Genomic DNA, 25486 nt, shown 5'->3' on the forward strand with positions numbered 1-25486 from the left:
ATTGCTCGAAGATCTCACCCCCTGTGGCTTTGAATCCAGTTTAAGGGAGCCTAGAGGGCGGGGTTTTGGGGTTGCTGTTTGGAGTGAGGCATGGGGCCTGGGCGGGGTGTGCGGGTGCGTGGGTCTTCACTCACCCTCTCTGGAGAGTAGCAGGGAGCCCTGCCCTCGGGGGTCAGCTGAGGACTGAGACTGGGAATCCAGAATTCGGGCTGCCTGGGTGGGCAGGGGATTTGGTCCCCCGCTGTCCTGGGTGGGTGAGTGTCTCCGTGAGTACATGCCCCGAGGATGAGGATGCTTGGTTGTGGTAGGTTCAAAGCAGGACAGCCACCTTTTTGAGCATTTCTTGTGCCACACCCTGCAAATAGATTGACTCAGTTGACCTTGACCACAGCCCTGTGGTGAGTATTTTACAGGTAAGGTCACTGGTGCTTGAGAGGTGGGCATGTCTTGCCTGGGGTCTCCCCACCCAGCCAGGGCACTGATGCTGCATGGCCCTGGGTTTGAATCCTGGTTCTGCTACTTCTACCTGAGCCTCGGTCTTCTCATCTGTCCGTTGGGGCTGCTGGGCCCATTCAGAGAGAAGCACCACAGGCAGATGAGGGGAGACTGTGGTTGCGATTTAGAATTTCATCTCCAGCTCCTAGGCCTTTCAAAGGTTTATGGTCTCTCTCTGTTCTTGCTTCTGGATTTTTTTTTTTTAATCTAGTCTTGTTCTCTGGTAGTGATGATGATAATACATAGCAACTACCAAACCGAGAGCCCATTTGCTAGGCCCTGCTAATTGATTTATACATACGACTGGACTTGATCATCCAGCTTTGTATGAGGTAGGTGCTGTTGTCAGCCGCGTTTCACAGATGGGGTACCTGAGACTCAGAGAGATCAAGGAGCCTTCCTAAATCCTGCAGCAGGCCTTGAACTCAGGCCTGCCCAGGTCAGGTTGTGTGTGCCTTAGTTAGCTCACCCTAAAAATACGAGCCTCACTCTCCTCTTCTCCCTACAGCCGTAGCCCTCTGGGCCCCACCGAGCAAGCGGCATGTGGCAGCCCCGGGCCTGCGCAGTGTCCTCTGGCCGGCTGCCCAGCCCCCCCAGGAGGCCCTGACGCCGTGGGGCACTTCCACTCTGCACAGGACCACGCGGGGGTTTGCCATGGTGACATAAAGGGGCGCAGAGGAAGGAAGGAGCGCGACCGGCCTGTGGACTGCGCCCTGGCTGGGAAGGGCCGGGGGGCCCAGACCCTCCACTCCCGCTGCCCACTGACGGCCTCGCTTCCCGAGTCTCCGTGGATTTGTTAGTCGGTGGACTCTCGTGTCTCTTCTGCTTGGGGCCTTGGGGCGGCCAGGGCAGGCCGGGCCGCCGACGGCCGAGGCCACGGGGCCAGGATGCCCGCCCTGGCGCGCCTCCGGAGGCTGTGTCGGCACGCGTCCCCACAGGCCATCCTCTTCCTGCTGTTCGTCTTCTGCCTGTTCAGCGTTTTCGTCTCGGCCTACTACCTGTATGGCTGGAAGCGCGGCCTGGAGCCGTCGGCGGATGCCCCCGAGCCCGACTGCGGGGACCCCCCGCCCGTGGCGCCCAGTCGCCTGCTGCCGCTCAAGCCCGTGCAGGCGGCCGCCCCTTCGCGCACGGACCCGCTGGTGCTGGTGTTCGTGGAGAGCCTCTACTCGCAGCTGGGCCAGGAGGTGGTGGCCATCCTGGAGTCCAGCCGCTTCAAGTACCGGACGGAGATCGCGCCGGGCAAGGGCGACATGCCCACGCTCACCGACAAGGGCCGCGGCCGCTTCGCCCTCATCATCTACGAGAACATCCTCAAGTACGTCAACCTGGATGCTTGGAACCGGGAGCTGCTGGACAAGTACTGCGTGGCCTACGGCGTGGGCATCATCGGCTTCTTCAAGGTACGCGGGGAGCGGGTCCCGAGCAGCTCAGAGCTCCAGCCGAGTGTGAATCCCACCTCCACACTGGCTGGCTGAGAGCCTGAGTTTTCACGCCTGGGAACGGGTGTAATGAAAGCGCCTACCACACAGGGTTGGCATGAAGGCTAAATGGTGAGTATGTGGAGAGCACTGGGAAAACACCGTGCCTGGCGCCCGGGAAGTGCTTTGTAGGTTCTGGCCTTTACTAGGGGCACCTGGCCGGGGGGTTGCCTGCCACGCCTGGGGTCTTGCCCACAGTGGGGACCAGGATGGGAGAGGCCTGCCCTGCCGGGGCCTCTAAACCTGCGGTGACGATCCTGCTCAGGGAGAGAGCATCCCCTCCTTTGCAGATGCAAACCAAGGCTCCAGAGCGCTTGGTTGTTTGAGTCTATGCAGCCTGTAAGTGGGGTAGCCGGGATGTGAACCCAGACAGCGTTTGGGCTCCATTTCCCACGTGCTTTCTTTCCTCTTGGCTGTGGTGGGGTGTGCAGTTTGTGTACCTCCTGAGCCAGAGCCATTTTGCATGGAAAGAAAGAAGAGAAAGCAATCCCAGTGGAAGGTGAGGAACCGCTCTGGGCTGTGCGGGGCACCAGAACAGCTTCTGGCAGGGGGCCTTGGCTGACAGTGCGTGGTGGAGAGTCTGTCCTTGAGGAGGGAGGGGGTAGGAGGGGGTGGAGGGGGGATCCAGAGGCTCAAATCAGAGAACTCTGACCTGCAAAATGAAAGCAAGCAACGGGGGGGCTTGCAGGGTGCGTCGGGACATTTGTTCCTTCATTCAGTAAATATTTGAGAGCTCACTATGTTCAGGTCCTGGGCTGGCACTGGGATGCAGGAGAAATCGAAGTGGACAAAGTCCCTGCTCTCGTGGAGCTGACATTTTGGTGCAGCGGGGATGGGGGTGCGTGACAATGAACAAGTAAACAATGTGGCAGATGGTAATAAGAGCAGAAAGGAATAAAGAGAAAGGGCAGAGAGGATAGTGGTATGGGAGGCTGACACAATAGGCAAGGACGTCCTCTTTGGTAAAGTGACCCGGAAGGAAGGGAGGGGGTGAACCATGCAACTCTGTGCAAAGAACCTTTCAGGCCAGAGGAATAGTAAGTGCAAAGGACCTGAGGCAGGTTCTTGCTTGGTGTGAGCAGGGAGAAGGGTAGTAGGAGATGGGTCAGACGTGGCTGATGTCCAGTCATGGGTGTCCATTTGTCCCCAAGCCTTCCTTGGTGTGCCTATGTGCTTGGGCTTGTGCTCGATGCTGGCAGAGGATGGTCCAGCTGCGTTTCACCCGTTCTGTTCTTTGACACACTGATGCAGCAGGGTGCTCTGCAACTGAAAAAGGTTTTGTGAGCCAAGAAATTGAAGGCCCTTAGCAGTCCTGCAGTACAGCCCCCTGTTGAGATTTGTTCCCCAACTGGTGTGATCTCCGAGCACCTTTGGGAAGTGCTGGCCTGGCTTATGGTTCCAGGTCTGAAACACATCGGAATGGCTGACACGATCGAGGGCTCACTCAGTGCCCTGCACTGTTCCGCATGCTTACACAAATTAACTCATGTAACACCCATCAGCCCTCCTCCAAGGCAGGAGATCATCCTGATCTGAGAAAAGGAAACTGAAGCAAAGGAAGGTCGTCCACCATGAAAGTATAGACCCTGGATTTGAACCCGGGCAGTCTGACTCCAGAGGCCATAGTCTTAACCACTATGCGGTGAGTTCAGGAGCCTCGAATGCCATCGATTTGGTAGACGTTGCATCAGAAGTCACATCCGGTGCTCGGAGTTCCCATGTGGCACAATCTATACAACTGAACTTGAATCCCAGTCCCAATTCCTTGCTCTACAGAAGGTAAACACAAGGCACAGGAAACGGTAGGGCCATGCACAAAGTCACACTGTGAGGTCAGTGGCAATTCTAGTTCTTCCTGCTCCTCCGGACGGAATTGCACAAGACAAGCCCCCTCATTGGTTCCGAGCAGTGACTTTCTGCTCAAACCGCGCCCTCTGGTGGTCACGCTGCATGTTTCTGCTCTCTGCAAGGCCAGCAGCAGTGCTAAGTATTGGGCTTGCCAAGCCTGCAGGGTTTGTTGACTCCAGCGATCTGGCAACTCTCATTTTCCAGTTCCCACTGGTGGCTGGATTCCCAGGGCAGTGTGAAACCATAGACTTAAAAGTCCAGTCCCTGGTTCAAACCTTTCCTTCTCTTAATCAATAGTGGGACCTTGGGCAGGGACGCTCAACCCCATCTGTAAAATGGGCCCAGTTGCAGCACCTGCCTCATTGGGCCATGTTGAAGGTAAAATCAGACAGTGGATGGAAAGCACTAAGCACAGTGCCTGGTACCAGAGCCAATCAATAAATGGCAGTTGCCATGCTTCGTCATCTGCTGCTTCAGCAACTGCAGTCTGTGGTCGTATTTGTCTTGTGGCTCTGACCATGTGATGAGTGGGTCTTCCTCGGCTGGAGCCCCATTCCTGACAAAGAGCCTGGCACAGAGAAAGAGTGATGGCTGGTGGTTGAATGGGGAAGACCAACTAGCCACCGTCCCACCATGTGTCATCCCTGCAACTCCAGGCACCCTGGGACTGAGCACATCCTGGCAGAGGACTGGCGAGGGCTACCTGGCCTCTTTAATTGAATGCTTACTATGTGCCACTGAGCTCACTGCTTTTTTTCTTTTGTTTTTTGGGAGGCACCAGGAACCAAACCCTGGACCTTCCATGTGGGAAGCAGGCTTTCAACTACCTGCGCCATATCCACTCCCTGAGTTCCTTGCTTTTTAGCCAGTATCTTAATTCTCATAACTGCTCTGTGCAGTAGATACTTTACTTTCGAATAAGAAACCAAGTCTCAAAAAAATTCAGTGACTTGTCCAGAGTTGCACAGCTTGTAAGTCATAGAGCCAGGATCTGACAACCAAGCTCATGTCATGACCCCTATGTTGCCTTCTAATCCAACCACAGGCGAACATGTCAGAGCAGACTGTGACCGATGGGAGAGCTGAGGCTCAGAGAGAAGTGGGTTTCCCAAGGCCAGCCAGCTACTCGATGGCTGAGACTGTTCCAGGCTGCCAGCCCCCTGATTCCCAGCTCAGGGCTCTCTCCTCTGCCTGATGGCCCTCATCAGGAGATATGCTGTCCCCAAGTGGACCCTCGGTGCTGAGAATCAGGAGGGATCCCTGCCCCCGGGGTGAGGCCCGCAGTGGGGTCAGCCTCTGCGATGCTGAGGCTCGTGCTCCACTCCCTTCCCCAGCTGGTTCCTTTCATTGCTGATTGGGGTGGCTGATCAGCAACTTGGCTTTCTCCCTTCCTCTGTGGCTTCCAGCTGGGCAACTGGCTGAGCTGCCAGCAACTGGCAGTCAGTTGGCGGTCAGCTCAGGGTCGGGGCTTTGAAATGGGATCCCCAGTGCCCGTGGTCCAGGGTGGCTCCAAGGCTGGAGCAGGTGGTGGCTGGCTCCCAGCCATCTTTGACCCCATGCAGCTCAGGCAGTCCCCACCCTTGGCCAGAGCTGGCTTAAGGTCATGGGGTGCCTGGGGCCGGGGGAGGTGGCCTCTCAGATCGGGCTCCTCATTGGGCCTCCACACTGAGGCTGGCTTAGCACAGGGTGGGAAGTTGGCAGGCACTCCCCGTGTTTGGAGAATCAAATCGAGACTCCTTAATGCAATTTACAAGGCCAGGACCTTGCATAGCCTTTGTGGGAATTAGGAAAAAAGTACTTTTGCATGGAGGAGATTAGGAGAAGGCACTCCTCTGGGCAGATGCAGCTCTGCACAGGGGCACAAAGCTGAGCAGGTCGGGCCTGTCTGGAATTTCACATTGACTCACCTCCTCAGCTGGGTGCCCTTGCCCAGTGCCTATTGACCAGCTCTCCATGGCAGCCGTGCGCAAGCCCCTGCCTCCCTCTCCAACCTCATTTGCTATACCTTGTCCACTCTTGCTTTGCCCCATTCCACTCATTCCCCACACTGCAGCCAGATGGATCTTATAAAAATGCCAGTTGAACCCTGTCCACCACCCTCCCTCATTCAAAACCCTCTGAATGGGATCTTTGTTGGCTTCTCACCACGTTTAGCACAAAAGTGACGCTTGCCTCTGGCTTCCGGTACCCTGCAGGTCTCCAGCTGGCCTTTCCACCTCATCACCTCCACTGTCCTTCCTGAGCACTCTGTTCTGGCCCCACTGGCCTCTTGCTGTTTCCTTCAATATGCCACACCCTCTCCTACCTCAGGGCCTTTGCACTTGCTGCTGGTTGATCTTGGCCCCTGTTTGTCCCCTAGTTGGTGCTTACTCGTTCTTCACATTTTATCTCAAAAGCCCCTTTCTCTAGAAGGCCTTCCCTGAGCCAGCAGGCTGTGCCCTGGTTATCTATTCTTCTATGACTATAAACCTCCTCCATATAGCATGAGCCACCTTGTAGCTTTATGTTCACTCCTGTGGTTATTTGATTGTCTCTCTTCCCTGCTCATTTTTACGGTCCATGAGGGGAGGGGCCAGTCTGTTTTTTCTTACTCCTTTCGCAATACCTGGCATGATGAATAGTTGTGAAATAAACAGATGAAACCGGTACCAAACACCTATCATGTGCCAGGTACTGGGAGCTGTCTATTTTATTTTTTTTAAATCCAGTTACTCATAAAACATGTGTATGTTCTCACTGGGTGTCAAGCCGGTACAAGCAGTGGGGATCCAAAGGTGGAAACAGTATAGCCGCTGCCCTTGGGGGAGGGCACTGACTGGTGGGAGGGGGCTCCTAAACTGATAATGCAGCTGCTGAGGTTTAAATGTGGTTCCAGGGAGGTCAGTGCAGAAAAGAGGGAATGTGCAGAGAGGGTTTTGAAGGATGAACAGGAGTTTGCCAGGCCAGGACCAGTGGAGCTGACACAAGGACAAGGATAAATTACACTATATCCAGAGGGAGGTGGCTGGGAGGATGAGGGGATTTGACAGTGAGGCGTGAAGGAGCAGGGGCTTTGCGCCCAGGAGGAGAAGAGGAGGATGCTGTGGACCCTGTCAGGCCTCAGGGAGCTGGGGCTCCTGTGAGAGGCTGTCCTCAATGATTTTCCTTTGCCTCAGGGGCATTAGGAGTGTCCCGGGGTGGGAAGGCAGAGGAGGGGGCGCCTCTGCATGGAGTCAGGTGTCTCCTGGAGAAGGGGCTGTGTGGCGTGAGCTGGTCTGGAGACCACAGGCAGTAGCGCCTGTGCGTAGGTGCAGGGACTCCGGGGCCAGCTGTGGCCTGTGGCTTCTCCTGACCACTGCGCAGCTGAGGGCAGCGCTGCCCTCAGAGCCTCGCTTCCCTCACCTGAGAAGTGGGCTAGCAGGCAGCCCGTCTCCTGAGGCTGAGGTGAGCCCTGAGGGTGGGGGCTGGGGGGGTCGCTTCTAGCCCTGGCCCTGGTTTAAGCACGCTGCCAGCATTAACACTGCGTCCACCACCCCCTGCAGTCTCTGCTCTTCTTAGCCACATTTTGCCTCAGAGGAAACAGGCACCCAGAGGCGATGTAACTTGCCCAAGGCCAGGCAGACCGGTGGCAGGGTCTCAACTGCTGGACTTTCTCTGCTGCGTGATCTTGGGCAAGGTACCTAGCCTCTCTGTGCCCAGTCTGCTCATCTGTAAGCTGGGATGACGGCAGCGCCCCCATGCCTGGGTCCCGGCAGCGTTCCTGGGGCCCCGCTTGTGGCAAACGCGCCGCTCCGTGTTTGTTACCATGGAGGGGCAGAGCTGGGTTTGTGCCGTGGGTCAGCACAGGGCTGGGAGTACGTGCAGGGCAGCAAAACCCAGTTGCTGTTTCCGGTGCACAGCTCAGGCCCCGCGGTCTCCGGGCGCCAGGCCTGACGGCTCTGTCCCCTCCTCCCTGCCCCGCCGCAGGCCAACGAGAACAGCCTGCTGAGCGCGCAGCTCAAGGGCTTCCCGCTCTTCCTGCACTCCAACCTGGGCCTGAAGGACTGCAGCATCAACCCCAAGTCCCCGCTGCTCTACGTGACGCGGCCCAGCGAGGTGGAGAAGGGCGTGCTGCCCGGCGAGGACTGGACCGTGTTCCAGTCGAACCACTCCACCTACGAGCCGGTGCTGCTGGCCAAGACGCGCTCGTCCGAGTCCATCCCGCACCTGGGCGCCGACGCCGGCCTGCACGCCGCGCTGCACGCCACCGTGGTGCAGGACCTGGGCCTCCACGACGGCATCCAGCGCGTGCTCTTCGGCAACAACCTCAACTTCTGGCTGCACAAGCTCGTCTTCGTCGACGCCGTGGCCTTCCTCACCGGCAAGCGCCTCTCGCTGCCCTTGGACCGCTACATCCTGGTGGACATCGACGACATCTTCGTGGGCAAGGAGGGCACACGCATGAAGGTGGAGGATGTGAAGGTACGGCCGGGCTGCCCCACGGGCTTGGGGAGGGCCCCCCAGCTCGGAAACCTTCGTGTACCCCATCATGCCTCTCGCCCTTTCTGCGTCTCCTGTTATTAGCTACTTACCAGTCCTCCCTAGGCTACATGGTCTGTATAAATTGTCTTATTAGAAGCTGGTGTCATTTCAAATTATAGTGAAGTATTGAAAATGCAGTTGTTTTGCATCTGGCTGTGGGGTACAAGAATGTATCTCCAGAGAAAGGATCCCAGTCACCAAAACCCAAAGATGGGCGCTGTGCAGGGCTGTTTACCCACTTTTTATTCCAGGTATGGTTTTTAACTCTCAAAAATATTTGTGTCAATATCCAAGCTCCTATGAAATTCTAAAGACAAGAAATAGAACTAGGCATTGTACGTAAGACTTTTTGCCATTGAGATGTGTGTAGGTAGTGGAATGCAGGTGTTTAGTTCAAAGAATGTTCACCAAACTAAGCCATGTGTAAAAGCACCTTGCAGGGAAGCAGATTTGGCTCTACAGATAGAGTGTCTGCCTACCATATGGGAGGTCCAGGGTTCAAACCCATGTGGTGAGCTGGCCCACTCACAGTGCCAATATGTACAAGGAGTGCCGTGCCACGCAGGGGTGTCCCCCACCTAGGGGAGCCCCATGCAGATGGAGTGCACCCCATAAGGACAGCCACCCTGCGTGAAGAAAGTGCAGCCCACCCAGGTGTGGCGCCTCACACATGGAGAGCTGACACAACAAAAAGAGACACAGATTCCCGGTGCCGCTGACAAGAATCCAAACGGACACAGAAGAACGCACAGTGAATAAACACAGAGAGCAGACAATGGGGTGGGGGGAGAGAAAGAAATAAAAAATAAATCTTTAAAAAATAATAATAATAAAAGCACCTTGCAGATTACCAAATTTTAAACATGTGCAGGCTCTCACTATGAACACAAAGCCTACAAATTAAGATCATTAAACAGTCTTTAAAATACAACTTTCATCAACTCAACTGTTTCACTTAAAATTATTTGCAAAGAAAACAACATCACTGGTGTCATTGGAAAATCACTCTCAGTTGCCATAAGTAGAGGACAACCATAACAGTAAATCCAGTGCAAACACAACAGGGGATTAGATTCTAGGCCTGCTGACCGGCCTGTCCTCTCGTACTTGAAATGAGCACGTGTTAGGAACATATTAGCACCAACCAGGACTTCTTGATGTTGGTATGGGGATTTCAAGGAGACTTAACAAAAGGAATACACATTTCCTGCCCAGGCAGCTCAGGGCTGTTGGTGCTGTGTGCTTGTCCACCGTTAGGGGCCTGGAGGAAGGTCCTGACGTGGCTGTCCCCCTGCTTTGGTCAGGAGGGCCCTCTGGTATCTAGAGTGAACTCTTGGCCCTTCCTTTCACCCCAGAGAGAAGTCCTGGGGAGCAGGCCCATATAGGGAGGTGTCCAGGCCCTGGGCTCATGCCCCAGTTGGACCCTAATTGATTGGGTGACTTGGGCAAGTTCCTTCCTGTCTCTGAGCCTCAGCTGTGAAATGACAAGATGGGGTAGAGAGGTCTTCAGGCTGCTTCCTGGAGCCCCAGGGGTTTCCTAGAGGTGCCTCCAGGTGACAGGTTAGGGGTAAGGGGGGCCTGAGAAGGCCAGGCCCTGAGCCCTCCTGGCGGCCCCCTCTGTCAAACAGGCAGGGTTGCTTTGATGTGTCTTGCACTTGTGTTTCTCCATGAGATTTAATTTGCTGAAAGGATTCCCCTGTTAAAAGAAAGCTTTAGGACGACTCCTGTTGAGCCCTCCTGCTCTAAGATTTCAGGAAATGCCACCGCCTGCCTTGGAGAGACGGCTGTCTTCTGCTTGGGATGCTCTTCCAGGGCCAGCCTGCCTCTCTCGTAACCGTCCCCGTGGCAGAGGTCCTCGTCTGCCTGTCCAGGCTGAGCCTCGAGTATACTCTGCTCCAGGGTGGGACCTGGGCTCGCGGTGTCCCCCATAAACTATGGGTTTGCCCTTCTTGGTTCTTTATTTTCCCTCTGTTTAAAATGAGAAGACTCATAGCACCGGGGAGCCATTCCTGTAGAAGAATGCAATGAAGGCACCTTCTGCCGCGTGCTCAGCTCAGTGCAGCCTGCAAAGTGCTTCTCCAGCCGGGGCCTTGTTTGCCTTAAACATCCTTGTGAGTCACAAAGGGCAGAGCTTCTTTTCTTTTTAATCCCAAGCACAGGCTACTGCTGAGCATTTCCTTTGGAAATGAATGTCACCTCATTAACTGGCTGTACAGCACATTTAAAGCACGCCAGGAGCCGCCGCATACTCGGGGCTCGGTGAGGGCCGGGCCGTGTGCCCAGCCCCTTCTGTGCATTACCTCATCTGAGGCTCACAGCCCTCCTTGAGGGGGATTATAAGTTCCATTTTACAGCAGAGGGCACCGAGGCTCAGGGAGGGGAAGCAGCTTGCCCAAGGCCACACACCTGGAGCCTGCATGTCCACCAGGTCATGTTTAGCCTTGGAAAGACGCTGGTGGTGATAACACTGGCCCCGGGGGGGCCAGGACTTTTAGTTTGCAATGTGGTCCCATACCAGGCTCTCAAAGAATTCTTAACAGCCTGGTGAATCATGCAGGGGAGGAATTTTTTTTTTGAATCCTAAACCCAGAGTACAGCTGATTGTTTGTTTCAGAAGTATCAACTTCCTTTCATTGGCGTGCAAAAGGCTTGTTGCCTCGTGCACTGCATCACTCCGGCTGGGACCCAGTACATCTTTGGAAAGTCACAGGCCTTTGACATCAGCCTTGAATTCCACCAGGGAAGAAAAACCCTCCACATTTGTCCGATGAGGACACTGAAGCTCACGTGGCAGTGGCCATAGACACAGCAGGGGCCAGCTACGTGTCAGCTGGTTTTACATGCGCTATCTCATTTGATTTTGCCAAGAGCCCCCTACAAGGGAGCTATTATTATCCCTCTTTTATAGTTGGGAAAACTGAGGCCTAGAGAAGTCATGAAGTTTTCTCAAGAACACAAGAGAGTCAGGCTGATGTCTAGGTCTTCTCTTGCCGGAGGCCTAATGGAGGTGGCGACACGGGGCGGGCTCGGGCTGTCGTTGGCATCTGAAAAGTCTTAAAAAAATTTTTTTTTAACTTTCTATAAGCAACTTTATTGTGGTAATATATAGATAGCACACAATTTCCCATTTTAACCACTTTCAAGCATACAATGTGGTGATGTTAATTACATTCACAGTGTTGTGCTAACATCACCACTGTTCATTACCAAAACTTGCCTATGACTCCAAAGAGAAACTCTGTACCAATTAAGCATTAATCCCCATTCCTCATCTCCAACCCCCATCCCTGGCAACCTATAATCTGCTTTCTGTCTCTGTGAATCTGCATGTTCTAGTTATTTCATATAAGGCAAATCATAAAATGCCTGTCCCTTTGTATCTTATTTCACTCAACATGCTGTCTTGAAGGTTCATCTTGTAGCATGTATCAGAACTTCCTGCCTTCTTTTATGGCTGAATGCTACTCTGTTGTATATATATTCCACATTAAAATTTTTTTTTTAAATTAGAGAAGTTGTCGGTTTACAGAAAAGTCATGTGAAAAATACAGCATTCCCATCTACCCTCCCCTGTTAACACTGCATTAGTGTGGTACCTTTGTTACAGTCGATGAAAAAGTATTACAATTGCACTATTAACTATAGTCCATTGTTTACAATAATGTTCACTGTCTATACATTCCTATGTTCTGTCTTTTAATTTTTATTCTAGTAACACATATACCACCTGAAGTTTCCCGTTAACCCATTCACATATGTAATTCAGTACTATTAATTACACTTACAATGTTGCGCTACCATCACCACCCTCCATTTCCAAAACTTTATAATCAACCCCAATTTTTTAAGCATTAGCTAAAATTCTTACAGTTTTGGAGAACAGAGTCCTGCAAATATGCAGCCCGTCCTGCAGCAGCAGGGCCCTTCTCGGGCCCTCAGTGGGAGGGGAGGGCGCTCCTGGCTGGCCCCTCACCCCTCTCCTCCCCCTCTGCCTTCCAGGCCCTGTTTGACACGCAGAACGAGCTACGCACACACATCCCAAACTTCACCTTCAACCTGGGCTACTCAGGGAAATTCTTCCACACAGGTGAGTGGGAAGGGCCTCAGCAGCGCCCTCAGCGCTGGGTCAGGCGCGGCAGGTGGGCGTGTGGGTCCGAGTTAGGTGGACATTTGACCCCCTGGCCTCCCACAGCCAGCAGCCCCAGGCCGAGGCACATCAAGGGACAGTTGCAGCATGCTGAGGCTCTCAGGCTCCGCCGTCCTGGGCGGGGCATCTCCCTCTCGACTCTCCCACGCTCTCCACCTTTTAAAATTACTTGTGTTCTGTTTATAGAAGAAGTTGATTGAAATTTTAAGAATATTACAGGAAATGGTAGCATAAAAAATGAAAATGCCCAGTAATTGTACCTACCCCCGGCATGACTACTGTTAGGAGTTTATTTCAAAGACCTAAAAGTTGAGGTGGAGGACTGCAGGTTGCTTGGTTCACATCTTCCCTCCTCTCTTGTGCTCTCCAGGGTTCTTCACATGCTGCCTCTCAGGGATTAGGCAAGAAGGAACAACCCCTGAGTAGGTCCTCCTCAGTAACCATTCTCTCTTGCCTCTACTCAAAGCACAGTGAAGACATCTCTCTCAAATTCCAAGCAAAACCATATTTGTCAGTAGTTCTGGGAGGAATATGTGCAGTATAGCCCCAAGGCCAAATAGATGTGACACTCGGTAAACTATCCATTTTTTATCTTCTCAACCCTTAATATTAGAGATGATTGTAATAATATACTTAAGAAACAGAAGAGTAAACATCCTGTATATATAAAGAGCATCTGCAAATCAATAAGTACAAGACTAATGACCAATAGAAAAATATGAAGGGGATACAAACAGGCATGTCAGAGCTGGAAGAAACCCTTGAGATCACTGACTCCAAACCCTTAGTTCCACGGATGGGTCCTGAGGGACCAGAGAGGAGAAGGACTTGGCCAAGGTCATACATTGAGTCAAGGGCACTCTGTAGGCTGGAATCCGGGGCTCTGGACTGGGGCTCTGTCAGCTCAGATAACTTTTTCAAGCAGCTCTTGGGTGGCGCACAACTGTGCACTCCCTTTGGTGGCCTGGGCCCAGGTTGAGGGCTCGTGGCTGGGGCCAAGCTGAGCGCCCTGTGCTGGCACTGCAGGTACCGATGCTGAGGACGCTGGGGACGACCTGCTGCTGTCGTATGTGAAGGAGTTCTGGTGGTTCCCCCACATGTGGAGCCACATGCAGCCCCACCTTTTCCACAACCAGTCCGTGCTGGCTGAGCAGATGGCGCTGAACAAGAAGTTCGCTGTCGTGAGTAAGATTCCCTTCGGGGCAGAGCCGGGTGGGCTCGGGGCTGGGCTGGGGCTGGCCTGCTGCCTCCTGCGCCTTTGTCGCTGGTCTGTCAGCTTTTTATTAACATCTCTGGGCCAGGGTCGGGGCTAGCTATCTTTATAGACTCCGTCTCGTTGAAGGATCACAGGACCCAAGAGGGGCTTGTCGACAGCCCCATTTTATAGACAGGGCAGTCACACTACGAGTAAAAAGCTCAGTGAGGACTTACACCCAGGCCTGTCTTCTGGGCCCTAGCTCCTGCCTTCAGGGAGGTTGGGAGTCCCCCAAAAGCTGGAGTTGGGGCTCAGTGCAGAGGGCATGAGGCCCTGGTGCTCGGCTCAGCCTGGAGTGGGTCCACAAGGACCTGGGTGGCCACTGGCCAGTTAGAGGCCACAAGAAGGCAGGGAAAGCCCTGTCCTTGCCCCTCACCACAGGGTGCTCGAGGCCCCTGTGCCGGAGGACGGGGGGCCTGGCCCGAGAGTCAGGAGCCCTCACTATCCCCAGATCTGGGCACATCTCTACCTTTCCCAGGCCTCAGTTTCCCCATCTGTACTGTGAGGGCTCAGCCCAGCTGCCTTGATGTTCCAGCCTCTGGTTACTCTCCAGTTTTACAAGGGGAAACTGAGGCCCTGAAGGGAAGAACCCCACGCTCACGCTGCCCTGGCCCTCTCTCCCCAGGAGCACGGCATTCCCACAGACATGGGGTATGCGGTGGCGCCCCACCACTCGGGCGTGTACCCCGTGCACGTGCAGCTCTACGAGGCCTGGAAGCAGGTGTGGGGTATCCGCGTGACCAGCACGGAGGAGTACCCGCACCTGAAGCCCGCCCGCTACCGCCGCGGCTTCATCCACGACGGCATCATGGTGAGCCCCCCGCGGTCTCGGCGTAGGGCACGGAGAAGGGCAGGCCCGGGGCGTCCGGGTGTGCGCACGTGCCCTCTCCTGGGCGTGCCCTCTCCTGGGCAGCGTGGCTGTGGTTCGCTGGGCTGGGAGTCTCAGGCCAGTTTCCGCCGCCACCCCTGGCGTCTGAGGCTCTGCGTGCAGGCATGGTGGCCTGCCAGTGTGGCCCCTGGCACGAGCGCCGACTTAGCTTTTGTGTCAGCATCAGGGATGAGCGTTCTTTAAAGCTGGCCCGGAGGTTGGTAAGGACGTGGGACAGGCCTCTGTGTCATTCATTTGCTTGTGCATTCAGAATTCTTTCTTGCATGTCTACTGTGTGTCTGTCCCTATTCTAGGCACTGGGGACACAGAAGTATACAAAATGACAACATTCCCTGTGCTTGTAGTCCTAACATGCTCGTGGCAGGACCATGTGCTCATAAACGCACAGTGGTCAGATGGCAATGAGTGCCATGGAGAAAAAGCAAGGGAGGGCCAGGGCAGGCGGAGTAGGAGAAGCTGTTTTAAATGAGGTGCTTAGGGAGGGCCTTCCTGATGAGTGTCTGGGGGTGGGGCTGTGAGAGGAGACGAAGGCAGGCCGCACGGGGGTCTGTGCTGTCCCAGGAGGCTGGCTTTCTGAGGAGACTCCCTGGGCCCACTCCTGAGGAAGGGCCATCCCCCCATCGGTCAGCCCCCGAGACGCCGTCACTCCTCTCCCCTCCCCACGCCCAGGTCCTCCCGCGGCAGACCTGTGGCCTCTTCACGCACACCATCTTCTACAATGAGTACCCTGGCGGCTCCAGCGAGCTGGACAAGATCATCAACGGGGGCGAGCTCTTCCTCACCGTCCTCCTCAACCCCGTGAGTGCTCTGCAGCCCCTGCGTGGCGGGTGCCGAGGGGGCGGGCGCGCTGGGCGTCCTATCTGCAGCAAAGCAGGCCGTCCTGACTTGGCGGGTGAGGCCCTGGGAGTGGGCAGGTGCCCTTTCCAGCACTGGCTCTCTCTCTCCTGCGCTGTGTGACGCTGTGTGACCTCGGTTACGGTGCCTGGGCTTACTTGCTTGCTTTTTTCTTTTCTTTCATAATCTCGTACTGTAATACAATAGCACTGCTGTTTTTGTCCATGTTCTCTTTCCAGGCTTTGTTCATATCTTTTTGTCTGTCCGTCCATCCATCCATCAATCTAATCTTTTTTTTTTTTAACTGTTCACCTGAGCTGTCTGGGTCCCTCTTTCTTTTTTTGTAAAATGGAAATAATGATCCATGCTTTAATATTATTAAATAAATATATTCAGCTTTATGGGCTAACTAAGTGCTGCTTCTCATCCATGCAACCCACCCTTCAAAAATTACAAAGCAAGGAACAGCGCCTCATTAGGTCAGCTTCCCTTTCCAGGCTGTGATGTTTGATGACCAGTCAGGCCTGGAGTCACATCTGCCTGGGCCCAGCCCAGGGCCACACGGAGAACCTGTGTGCCTTGGCCTGGGCATCGGGTGGCCCTGCAAGCTGAGGCAGGACAGAGGTCAGGGTGAGGGTGGGTCCAGAAGCTGATGGGCCGCCTGCCTCCCACCTCCCTCCCCTGGAGCAGATCAGCATCTTCATGACGCACCTGTCCAACTACGGGAACGACCGCCTGGGCCTGTACACCTTCAAGCACCTGGTGCGCTTCCTGCACTCCTGGACCAACCTCCGGCTGCAGACGCTGCCCCCCGTGCAGCTGGCCCAGAGATACTTCCAGATCTTTTCCGAAGAGAAGGACCCACTCTGGCAGGTGTGGAGGAGGTGGTGGGGCAGGGGGCCTGGGTGCCCGGATGCCTGGGCACAGGAATGAGTGCCCACCCCTCAGGCACCTGCTCTGGACATGGACTCCCAGCTCAGCCCCTCATGCCCTCCCCCTCCCCTGAGTGTGCACTCAGATGCACCCTGTCACCGGTGTTGGCACGCTCACTCCCATGCTTACGTGTGTACACATGTACATAGCCACTTCCCCACACAGAGCCGCACGTGGGCACGCTCGTACACAGCCTTTTAAAGACCAGCACTAGTAAACTCTGACGTGAACATGTAGAGATGAGGTGTGGAAGGCGGCTGCTCGCCTTGGTTGGACTCTTAGATAACCTGTGCTCTTCTTCCAACTCCAGCAGCTTCTCTGCCATTGGAAGGGGGGCTGATGGGGAGGTTTTGGGGCACAGTTCTTGGGGGAAGCCTTTCGCTGGGGCCTGTTAAAAACTGGAAGCAGATGTAGGAATTGGTGGCAGTTTCTTAGTTTAGACCAGAGACCTACAAACCAGGGCTCATTTGTAAATACAATTTTGATGGAACACGGCCATGCTCATCCTCTGATAGATTGTCTCTGGCTGCTTTCATGCTGCAACAGCGGAGTTGAGTAGTTGTGGCAGAGACTGGATCGTATGCAAAACCTAAACTATTTATTCAGTATTTACTAAGCTTTGCCAACCTCTGGTTCAGCTCATTCAGTTAAGCCCAAGCGCTCATGAGCTCCTATTATGTGCCACGCCCTGGGCTGGGCATTTTGCTAGGGTGTGGTGGGAGGCATGAGACTAAAGCAAAGATGGTCCCTGCCTGCCAGGAGCTCAGTGCCTCAGGGCTGGGGTGTGACAAGGACACAGTCACCTGGGGCGCTAAGAGCCACCTATCCATGTGCAGCAGGAGTCCATTCGTTGGGTCCTTGGGCCTCCCCAAATGTCTTCCACTGTTGTTTCAGGACCCCTGCGAGGACAAGCGCCACAAAGACATCTGGTCTAAGGAGAAGACGTGTGACCGCTTCCCAAAGCTCCTCATCATTGGGCCCCAGAAAACAGGCAGGTGTCTCTGCTCTTTACCCAGCACCCTCCCCTCCCTCCACTACCCATGGTCTCAGTCACTGAATAATGGGGACCTCCTTGCCCTGGTGCACTCCCCAATAATCTGCTGCCTCTCCCTGGGAAGTGGGGGGTGAAATTGAAGTGAACGTGAATTGCCCAAAAACATGGAGGTTGGAAGGGAGTGGAGGGAGGGATGAGGAGGGCGCAGCATTCTTCTCTCTGTGCAGGAGCTCTCCCCGTGTCCTCCTAGAAGTCTCTGAGGTGAAGCCCACATCACCTGTTCTGCAAGTTTGAGCAGTGCCAGGCAAAACTGGTGCAGTGCAAAGAGGACTGTGATCAATTAGTCATGTCTGCTAAAGATGCAGGAGGGAGAAGGGGTGACATGATTGCTAAGTGTTTGCCATCCACACATCCCTAGAAGGCACAAATGAGTCCTCCCATTTTACAGTTGAGAAACTTGAGGCTCAGAGAAGTTAAGTGACTTCCCCAAGCACTTTCGGTTAGGAAATGGCAGATCCAGGTCTTGAACCCTGGTCTCTGTGACTCTAAAGCTTAAACTCTTAATCACCAAACCCTACAGCCTTCTTCTCTTCCAGAACCTTTTATTATAGCATAGATCACCTCACAGGGACTAAGTGGATCCTGTAAGGAGGGGGTAGAGTCAGGGCTGTCTTGAGGAGGAAGCAGGAATGAGGGTAGGGCACCAAGAAGAGGACACATCTGAGCCAGAGTTCCTGACCCTCAAGAATTTCATGTCAACAGAACTGGAGTCAGGAGCCCCCTTTCTCCAAGCTCCTTCCAAGGGCCAGAGGGCAGAGGCCCAGAACTAGAAGGAACCAACAGATGCCATCTAGTTCTGGGATTGTGAGGAGACAGTTATCAGTTGGACATGACTGCTGGAGTACAATGGTGAGAAGGATTCTGAGGCCAACTCCTTGTTTAGTGATGAAGAATGCTGTGATAGGTTAGTGATGTCTGCAGTGGGTGCAGGGGTTGGGGTGTCCCCATGCTTGCCATATATTTGCCATCCTGGGTTTCGTATCCTTTCCTCTTTGTACAGATGAGGAAAGCCCAGATAGGAGAAAGGACTTGTCCAGAATCTTCCAGTGGATAATGGCAAGGGCAGACCAGAACCCAGGACTTCAGTCTCCCTGCTACGTGTGTTGCCTCCTTCCTCCTCCTCTTCCGGGGGCTGGGGCCTGGGTCTCAGCTGCCTCTCTTCCCGCAGGCACCACGGCCCTCTATCTCTTCCTGGGTATGCACCCGGATCTAAGCAGCAACTACCCCAGCTCAGAGACCTTCGAGGAGATCCAGTTTTTTAACGGCCACAACTACCACAAAGGCATTGACTGGTGAGTGGGCCTTTCTGTCCTGAGCAGGTTGGGAGGCCGTCCCGGCACGTCCCAGGAGGACGTCTGCAGGGCCACAGCAGGAAGCAGCTGGTGCCGGCTGACACGCGGTCGAAGTCCTGTAAACAGGGACAAAGTGCAGTGACCCTTGGGGCCAGGTGCTGGAGCCTCCTCACAGACAGGACGCTGCTTGAGGAAGCCCTTTAGCCCTCGGCATTGTCACCGGGGGCCAGAGACCGCTGGAAGTCAGGGTCCAGCCCCTCCCTTGCTTGGACAGAAGAAACAGCCTGAGTCCCACAGAAGGAGCGGGTCCTGAGGTCCTGAGAGCTGGAGAGAGAGCAGCCACTGAAACCCAAACATCCTGGCCCGAGCGCTGGCCCTTGCACTGCGACAGGGTCCTCGGGAAGCGGGCTGCCGGCCTCCAGGGCTTCTCGCCAGAGCCCGTCTACAGCACCTGCCTTGGGAGTGGGCAGGGGCGCAGCACAGAGATGGTTTTACTCTTCAGGTTTCCAGTTTTCATCTTGCTCTACTACTTGCCTTTTCTAATCTTATGTATATATCACTATTATTTATTATTTTTATGTCACAGGTTACCTGGGTGGAGAGATTATGGGCCTTCTGTTTGGTTTTCATATTTCTCTGTATGTGTTTCTCTTTCTCTCTCTGTCTGTCTTCCTATATATTGTTCATCTGTCTCTCTGCCTATCTATCTATATCCCTAACATGTCCACACCCTTGTACCTAAAACCCATTGTTGGAGATGGATGTACCTCAAGTGGTTGAGTGCCTGCCTCCCCCATATGGGTTCAATCCCCAGTACCTCCTTAAAAGAAACAAATGAACAAAAACCCTGTTGTTTCCAGATGTGTTACTGGAACTCAGAATTACTGCCAAGTGACCTTGCTATAAGTTTAGGGGAAAAAATTTCTGTTATCAGCTTTCTCAGTTAGGTATTACAAAGAGTTGTGGACACACAAATGCTATTTTGTAAAGAAAATTCAGAAAGATGAGAGAGAGACAGGCATCACTAGGCCCTATTCCTGAGATCTGGAGTTTGTCGATAGGTATGGGGTGGGGCACAGGCATCTAACAAGCCCCCAGGTGATTGTGAAAAACGGGGTCCTGGGGAACAACCTGGAGAAACTGTTCCACAGGGCAGAGTACCCTAGAGACCCCTTTTTTTTTTATGATTTAATTTAATTTATTTTCTCCCCCCTTGTTGTTGGTGCTCACTGTCTGCCATTAAGCTCTCCACGGCAGCGTGGCCAGCTTGCCTTCACCAGGAGGCCCCAGGAATCGATCCCAGGGCCTCCCGTATGGTAGACGGGATCCCAGTCTCCTGAGCCACAGCCGCCTCTCTGTAGACCCTTTAACTAAGGGGGGCTTGGTTGGCTTTGGTTCCCATGAACTCCTAAAGTTGTACCCCTGAGTTTACGCGAGTGGACCCTGGGAGGGTCTGAAGTGGTTATTCCATTTTCCACGGGGTCTTCTCTCCAGAGGTGGTCCCTGGGGAGGATGTGGGCGTTTATCTGGAAGGCTGGCAGGCCCCCCATGGCAGGCCAGGGGGAGGGGGCGCTGGGTGGCTGGAGGTGACAGCCCCCCTTCGCTTCCGGGTCCACAGTGACATCCCAGAAAGTACCATCCCGGTCGGGGTGGGTTCCCCTCCCTCGGCGCTGGCCCGCCCAGTGCCCAGGTGGAGTCCTCTAAGCCCCAGCTCGCCCCCAGAGGCGCAGAGGCGGGGGCCCTGTCAGTTCACCTACGGTGCACTGGCTGGGCAGGGGAGAGGGAGAGGCTGGGGGCGGCGGGTGGGCTCCCAGGGCTTAGGCCTGAATGGCACGCCCCTTCCCCGGGCCCCACAACCCACGTCACACCCATAGGTCGGCAGACCCTCCTGAAAGTGAACGCATTTGTAAAAGGGAGTCCGCCAAGTGGCCGTGCCCTCAAAACGTCCCTGTCAGAAGCGAGTCCTTGTTGGATGGAGCCAGGAGGGAGTCCCGCCCCCGCCTCCCCTCGCGCTCTCCGGCTGCCTCGCTCAGGCCCCTTCCTCAGGAGCTGTGCCTGCGAGCCCCTCTCTCGGCTTCCCGCAGGTACATGGAGTTCTTCCCGATCCCGTCCAACACCACCTCCGACTTCTACTTTGAGAAAAGTGCCAACTACTTTGACTCTGAAGTGGCACCCCGGCGGGCAGCCACCCTGCTGCCCAAGGCCAAGGTCCTGACCATCCTCATCAACCCAGCCGACAGGGCCTACTCTTGGTACCAGGTGAGCTAGGACTGTGGAGAGTCCCTGGGTTGGGGTAGGGGCTCTGCCTGCCACTGAGCCACTCATTCATTCAACCAGTATTTACTAAGCACCTACTACGTGCCGCTCGTGAGCCAGGCACATGGGATGTGGTGGTGAGTAATGGACTGAGTCTGCCTCCTCGAAGGTGGGGATGGACAGGATTCGGTGTTGAACCATGGCCTCCAGTCACCTGCCCACCCTCCCAGCCTCACCTGGGGCCCTGCCTCTGACTCTGATGCCAACAGGAGGTGGAGGCTGGTTCCACCTTGATGGAGCCCAGATTTGGCAAGCAGTGATCTGGGCTTACACTGACCACAGCTTCCTCCCTGGGCACGGGAGGGGGTGGGAGTGGGATTTCAGAGAAAGACGAGGCCCAGGGCTTGCCATTCTCAGTGGAGGATGCCAATGGCTGAGCAGGTACGGCAGTTGAAGTGGACTTTGCTACATGCTAGAGGGACTATGAATCCCAGTCCTGACTAGAGCTGCGTAAGAACTAGAACTTTCGTTTCTGTCTACGCCACTCCACTGGCCTGACAGGAAAGCTTCAGCTCAGGTCTTGTGGGAGGAGGCTCCTCCCCACCTGCCAGTCTTGTTGGGATTTTGCCACAGCGCCATCTGCCCTTTAGCCCTTGGTGACCTGGGAACTGCTTGTCACACCGGCCACTTTCGGTAGCTCCCTCCCTAGCCTGTTCCCTTGGGTGCTTCACGTGGCCCTTTCCTCTCCAGGGCTTTGCCACGTCCCCTGTGGGGCTGTCAGGAGCAGGGCCCAGGTCCTCTTTGCTCTCTAGCCCCATAGACCGTTCCCCCTCCTCACACCTCCAAGCTGGGGGATTATACTCGGGTTCTGGGGGGGAAGCTCCTCGCGTCCTCTTGCTTCTCCAGGGCTTTTTGTCTGTGCCCCGAAATCCTCCTCTCCTCTGGTCTTTTCTTAAGGGGAAAAAGAAAGCCGGAAACTCTTTTGGCCACTTCTTTTTTCTGCTGTGCCATATGTCCCCATTTCTCAGCAAAGAACAGAGATGGCTGCTCTGCTTTCATGGGAGAAGGTAAAAAGAGGAAACCACAGGGACATAGAGGATAAGCAGTCATGGCTTGAGTTGGTCGCCCGTTCAGCACTAATAATAAGGCTCTTCAGAGAGATTTTCCATCTGCACCCCACTGGGGCTTTACAGCGGCTCCTGGAAGGTAGAGGAAGGGTTTGTGTGTGTGTCCCCCTTTGGCAGGTGAGAAAGCCAAGACTCAGCAAGATTAAGCAGCTAGCTCAAGTTCATGTGTTGGCATTGAACCCAGTTCTTCTAAGCCCATGACCCTGTTCTCTGTCCATGGTCAAGGGAGTAAGGGAGACTGATTCAGAACAGGGGGATCCGGGAAGGTGCTGGAAGGGGAGGGACGGTGGTCTCTCTCAGCTGGGAGGTCAGGAGGACTTGGCCTGCACCCTTACCATGCCAGCTCCCTGCCCTGTGTGTGAGCCTCAGTGGGGGGAGGCCGTGGTGGGCTGTGAGCGTCATCCCCTGGGGGGCAGGGTCCTGAGCTCTGGCCTTGGGGTGTCTGCAGGAGCTCCTGGCGAGCACGGGGCCCAGTGTTTTCCCAAAGTGGCTTTGTGCCCCAGTGGTATAAGTGGTTCAGTGGCACTTGTCCTTTTCCAATTCTAGTTCTTTCCCAACACTTCTGATTTTGGAAAAGGAAAAATTCTCAGTTTGGTGCAGGTGATCCTACATGCCTTTCTAATAACTGCTAAGCTCTATTTTCAACAAAGAGGGTTCAGAGCTTGCAACTTTGTCTCTGGCTGGAGTTCAAGAAAATTGCTTTGTTTTTTTTGTGTTTTTGAACGATTACCTTCCACTTGTTACCCCTGGTTCTAATTTTCCACTTTTGAAGAAGATATTGAGTTTTCTTTTGAAATAGATTTATGAGAATAAGAAAGGGGAGTCACTGTAAAGGGAATTCTGTTGGCAATGGCACCTACAGGTGGTTTGTGGATATGGCAGACATTGCAGAGATGGTAGGTGAACGCCCAGCATTTGGAAATCCCGATGTAGTCTAAATCCCGTCTTGTAAAGATGTTCCCTAGCTAGGGCTCAGAGGGGACAGTGACTTCCTTGAAGTCAAACAGCAATAAGAGGCAGAGTAGGACTTGAACCCAGGGCCTCCTCAACCCTTGTGCCCTCTACCTGACATGCTGACCTGCTCTCCTTGCCTGCAGCACCAGCGAGCCCACGATGATCCAGTGGCCCTGAAGTATACCTTCCACGAAGTGATCACAGCCGGGCCAGACGTGTCCTCAAAGCTGCGCGCCCTCCAGAACCGCTGCCTGGTCCCCGGCTGGTACGCCACCCACATCGAGCGCTGGCTCAGCGCCTTTCACGCCAACCAGGTAGCTGCCTGTCCCTGGCTTTTGGGAGGGCCGTCGTGGGACTGGCTTGCTGTGGTTGGCAAAGAGCTCGAGATTTCCCACCATCACCAGTCATAGGGCTGGAAAGCCACCACCAGCAGGCGAGACCGTTGAGGTTTTCGAGGGTTTTAGTCCTGCTTACCCCAAGGTTGATAAGTGAGAACTCCCAAGCCTTTGTCCCATCACCGCAGGCCCCGTAGAAGGGAACCCAGAAGGCCTTGGGGCAGGCAGCAGGCCGTGGGCACAGCCTGGTTGGAGAGGTTGGCTAAGGCAAGATCCCATGAGGCGCTTTCAGGAAACCTTTGGAGGAGAATGATGTGTGGGCTGGGAGCTTGGAGAGAGGTCAGGGAGGACTATTGTAGGCATGAGCGGGGTAGGCAGGGGTTTGGTAATAGCTTAAACTCTAGGGGAGAGCACACTGGTCAGGACAAGCTGGCAGGGAGCAGGGCATTGGACTACAGGGAAGACCAGAGACTTAGGGACCCCTGCCATTCAAAGGTGGAGGAGGAAGCACGTACTAGAGCGTGCAGGGTCCCATATCCATGACGAGTTCTGATCGTGCTGCCCCGGCTGCTGTCGCAGCAGATCTGGGGTTCTTGGCTCTGGCAGGAAGGCAGGTTCCGATTACCTGCTCCCATTCCTTCTTTCCAGATTCTGGTCTTAGATGGCAAACTGCTGCGAACAGAACCTGCCAAAGTGATGGACACAGTGCAGAAGTTCCTGGGAGTGACCAGCACCATCGACTACCACAAGACCCTGGCGTGAGTGTTGCCTTGCCCTTTCAGCGGGCACCCCTGATCAGGCACTTGGGCCAGAAGGCCAAAGGCTCGAGTGAGATGGCGGGCATAATTAGAGCCAGTGTGTGAGAGAAAGTGTGCAGCCCTTCCCCAGTGGCAGTGTAGCAGAAAGCTCAGCTGCTCTTGAGTCCTATTCATCAAGGGAAATGATGAATCTGTTCTTCTCTGGTCCCTCATCCGTGGGGTGCTCTCTTCAGTCTGAGTCGAACACTTTCAGAGTGTTTTACCTAAATAAGTTAGATCATCAGCGAGCAGCTCCAATTCCCACAAGAGTTTCTTAGCATTGAATTATGCCTTAAAAGACAACTTCAGGAAAAGGAAACTAAAAATATTATTGCTGGTGGCTAATCATCCCACCCATTCAGAACCCAGAGCAAGGAAACCAAAGGTGCCCTTCCCAGGTGAGTTGCTGTCAGCCTCTGTTGCAGGGTGTCAGGGTGGGGAGAGGCTGCCCCCAGGGCTGAGTCACAGACAAGTGACACTCAGATGGATGAGGAGTCCCAAGAGAAGAAGAATGAAAATAACCCTCCCTGGCTCTGTTCTTGAGAAAGTCTCGCAACGAGAGCTTTCCCTCTCACTATCTTGAAAGTTCCCCTAGAGGTGGAATGGAGCAGCCTGATCCCCAAGGCTCTGCCATTCCTGGGTCTGAGACTGTTCCCTTAGTGTGGGAATGGGATGGGCTAGGCTCCTATCCACAGGCTTTCCCCGTCTCCACAGGTTTGATCCAAAGAAAGGATTTTGGTGCCAACTGCTGGAAGGAGGAAAAACCAAGTGTCTGGGCAAAAGCAAGGGCCGGAAATACCCAGAGATGGACTTGGATGTAAGTGGCGGACACACTGCCTGCAATAGCTGGATAGGTGGAAGGGCTCCCTATCCTATGTGAGGGGAGCCTCTGCTCCCTCTTATACTACACTCAACACATTAATGGCCTTGGCATTTCTTGGACAGTGTTCTTAGTTCAGCAAGTATTTCTTACCTCCTACCTTGGGCTGAGTGCTGTGGGGATTTAAGGATAAATTAGCATGGTCCTGGCCTTCAGGGAACGCCTGGCTTGGAGGGAGATGAAACACACCACCAATAAGTAGAATATAAGACAGTGCTCGGTACATGCAAGTGCTATGGGAATTCAGAACAAGGAGGTGTCTCCTGAGGCTGGGAGGCATTGGGAAGGCTTCTCTAAGGAGGGGAGGGGTCTCTGGAGTTAGGACTAGAGGACAGGGTAGGACTTGGATCTGTGGAGTGGAAGGGTAGGGCATTCTTGCTGAGAGCAGCATGTGCCAAAAAACACTGGGGAA

The 25486-nt window shown here is 54.3% G+C and overlaps 1 protein-coding gene across 7 annotated transcripts in view; it reads left to right on the forward strand.

The window, feature by feature from the left end:
• NDST1 (N-deacetylase and N-sulfotransferase 1) overlaps positions 1-25486 on the forward strand; it is an 89792-nt gene that overhangs the window by 54416 nt on the left and 9890 nt on the right. For all 7 annotated transcript variants that reach the window (XM_058281004.2, XM_071210749.1, XM_058281000.2 and 4 more), the window contains 13 exons: positions 1004-1895; positions 7767-8261; positions 12321-12408; positions 13495-13649; positions 14349-14534; positions 15282-15410; positions 16137-16319; positions 17274-17370; positions 18602-18725; positions 20810-20984; positions 23206-23376; positions 24046-24155; positions 24909-25011. In XM_058281004.2, coding sequence (XP_058136987.1) covers positions 1383-1895; positions 7767-8261; positions 12321-12408; positions 13495-13649; positions 14349-14534; positions 15282-15410; positions 16137-16319; positions 17274-17370; positions 18602-18725; positions 20810-20984; positions 23206-23376; positions 24046-24155; positions 24909-25011 — 2529 coding nt within the window. In that variant the 5' untranslated portion in view covers positions 1004-1382. The remainder of the gene's footprint in view (positions 1-1003; positions 1896-7766; positions 8262-12320; positions 12409-13494; positions 13650-14348; positions 14535-15281; positions 15411-16136; positions 16320-17273; positions 17371-18601; positions 18726-20809; positions 20985-23205; positions 23377-24045; positions 24156-24908; positions 25012-25486) is intronic.

This window comes from Dasypus novemcinctus, chromosome 2 (assembly GCF_030445035.2).
Source record: "Dasypus novemcinctus isolate mDasNov1 chromosome 2, mDasNov1.1.hap2, whole genome shotgun sequence".
In the NCBI taxonomy this organism is placed as follows: Eukaryota; Metazoa; Chordata; class Mammalia; order Cingulata; family Dasypodidae; genus Dasypus; species Dasypus novemcinctus.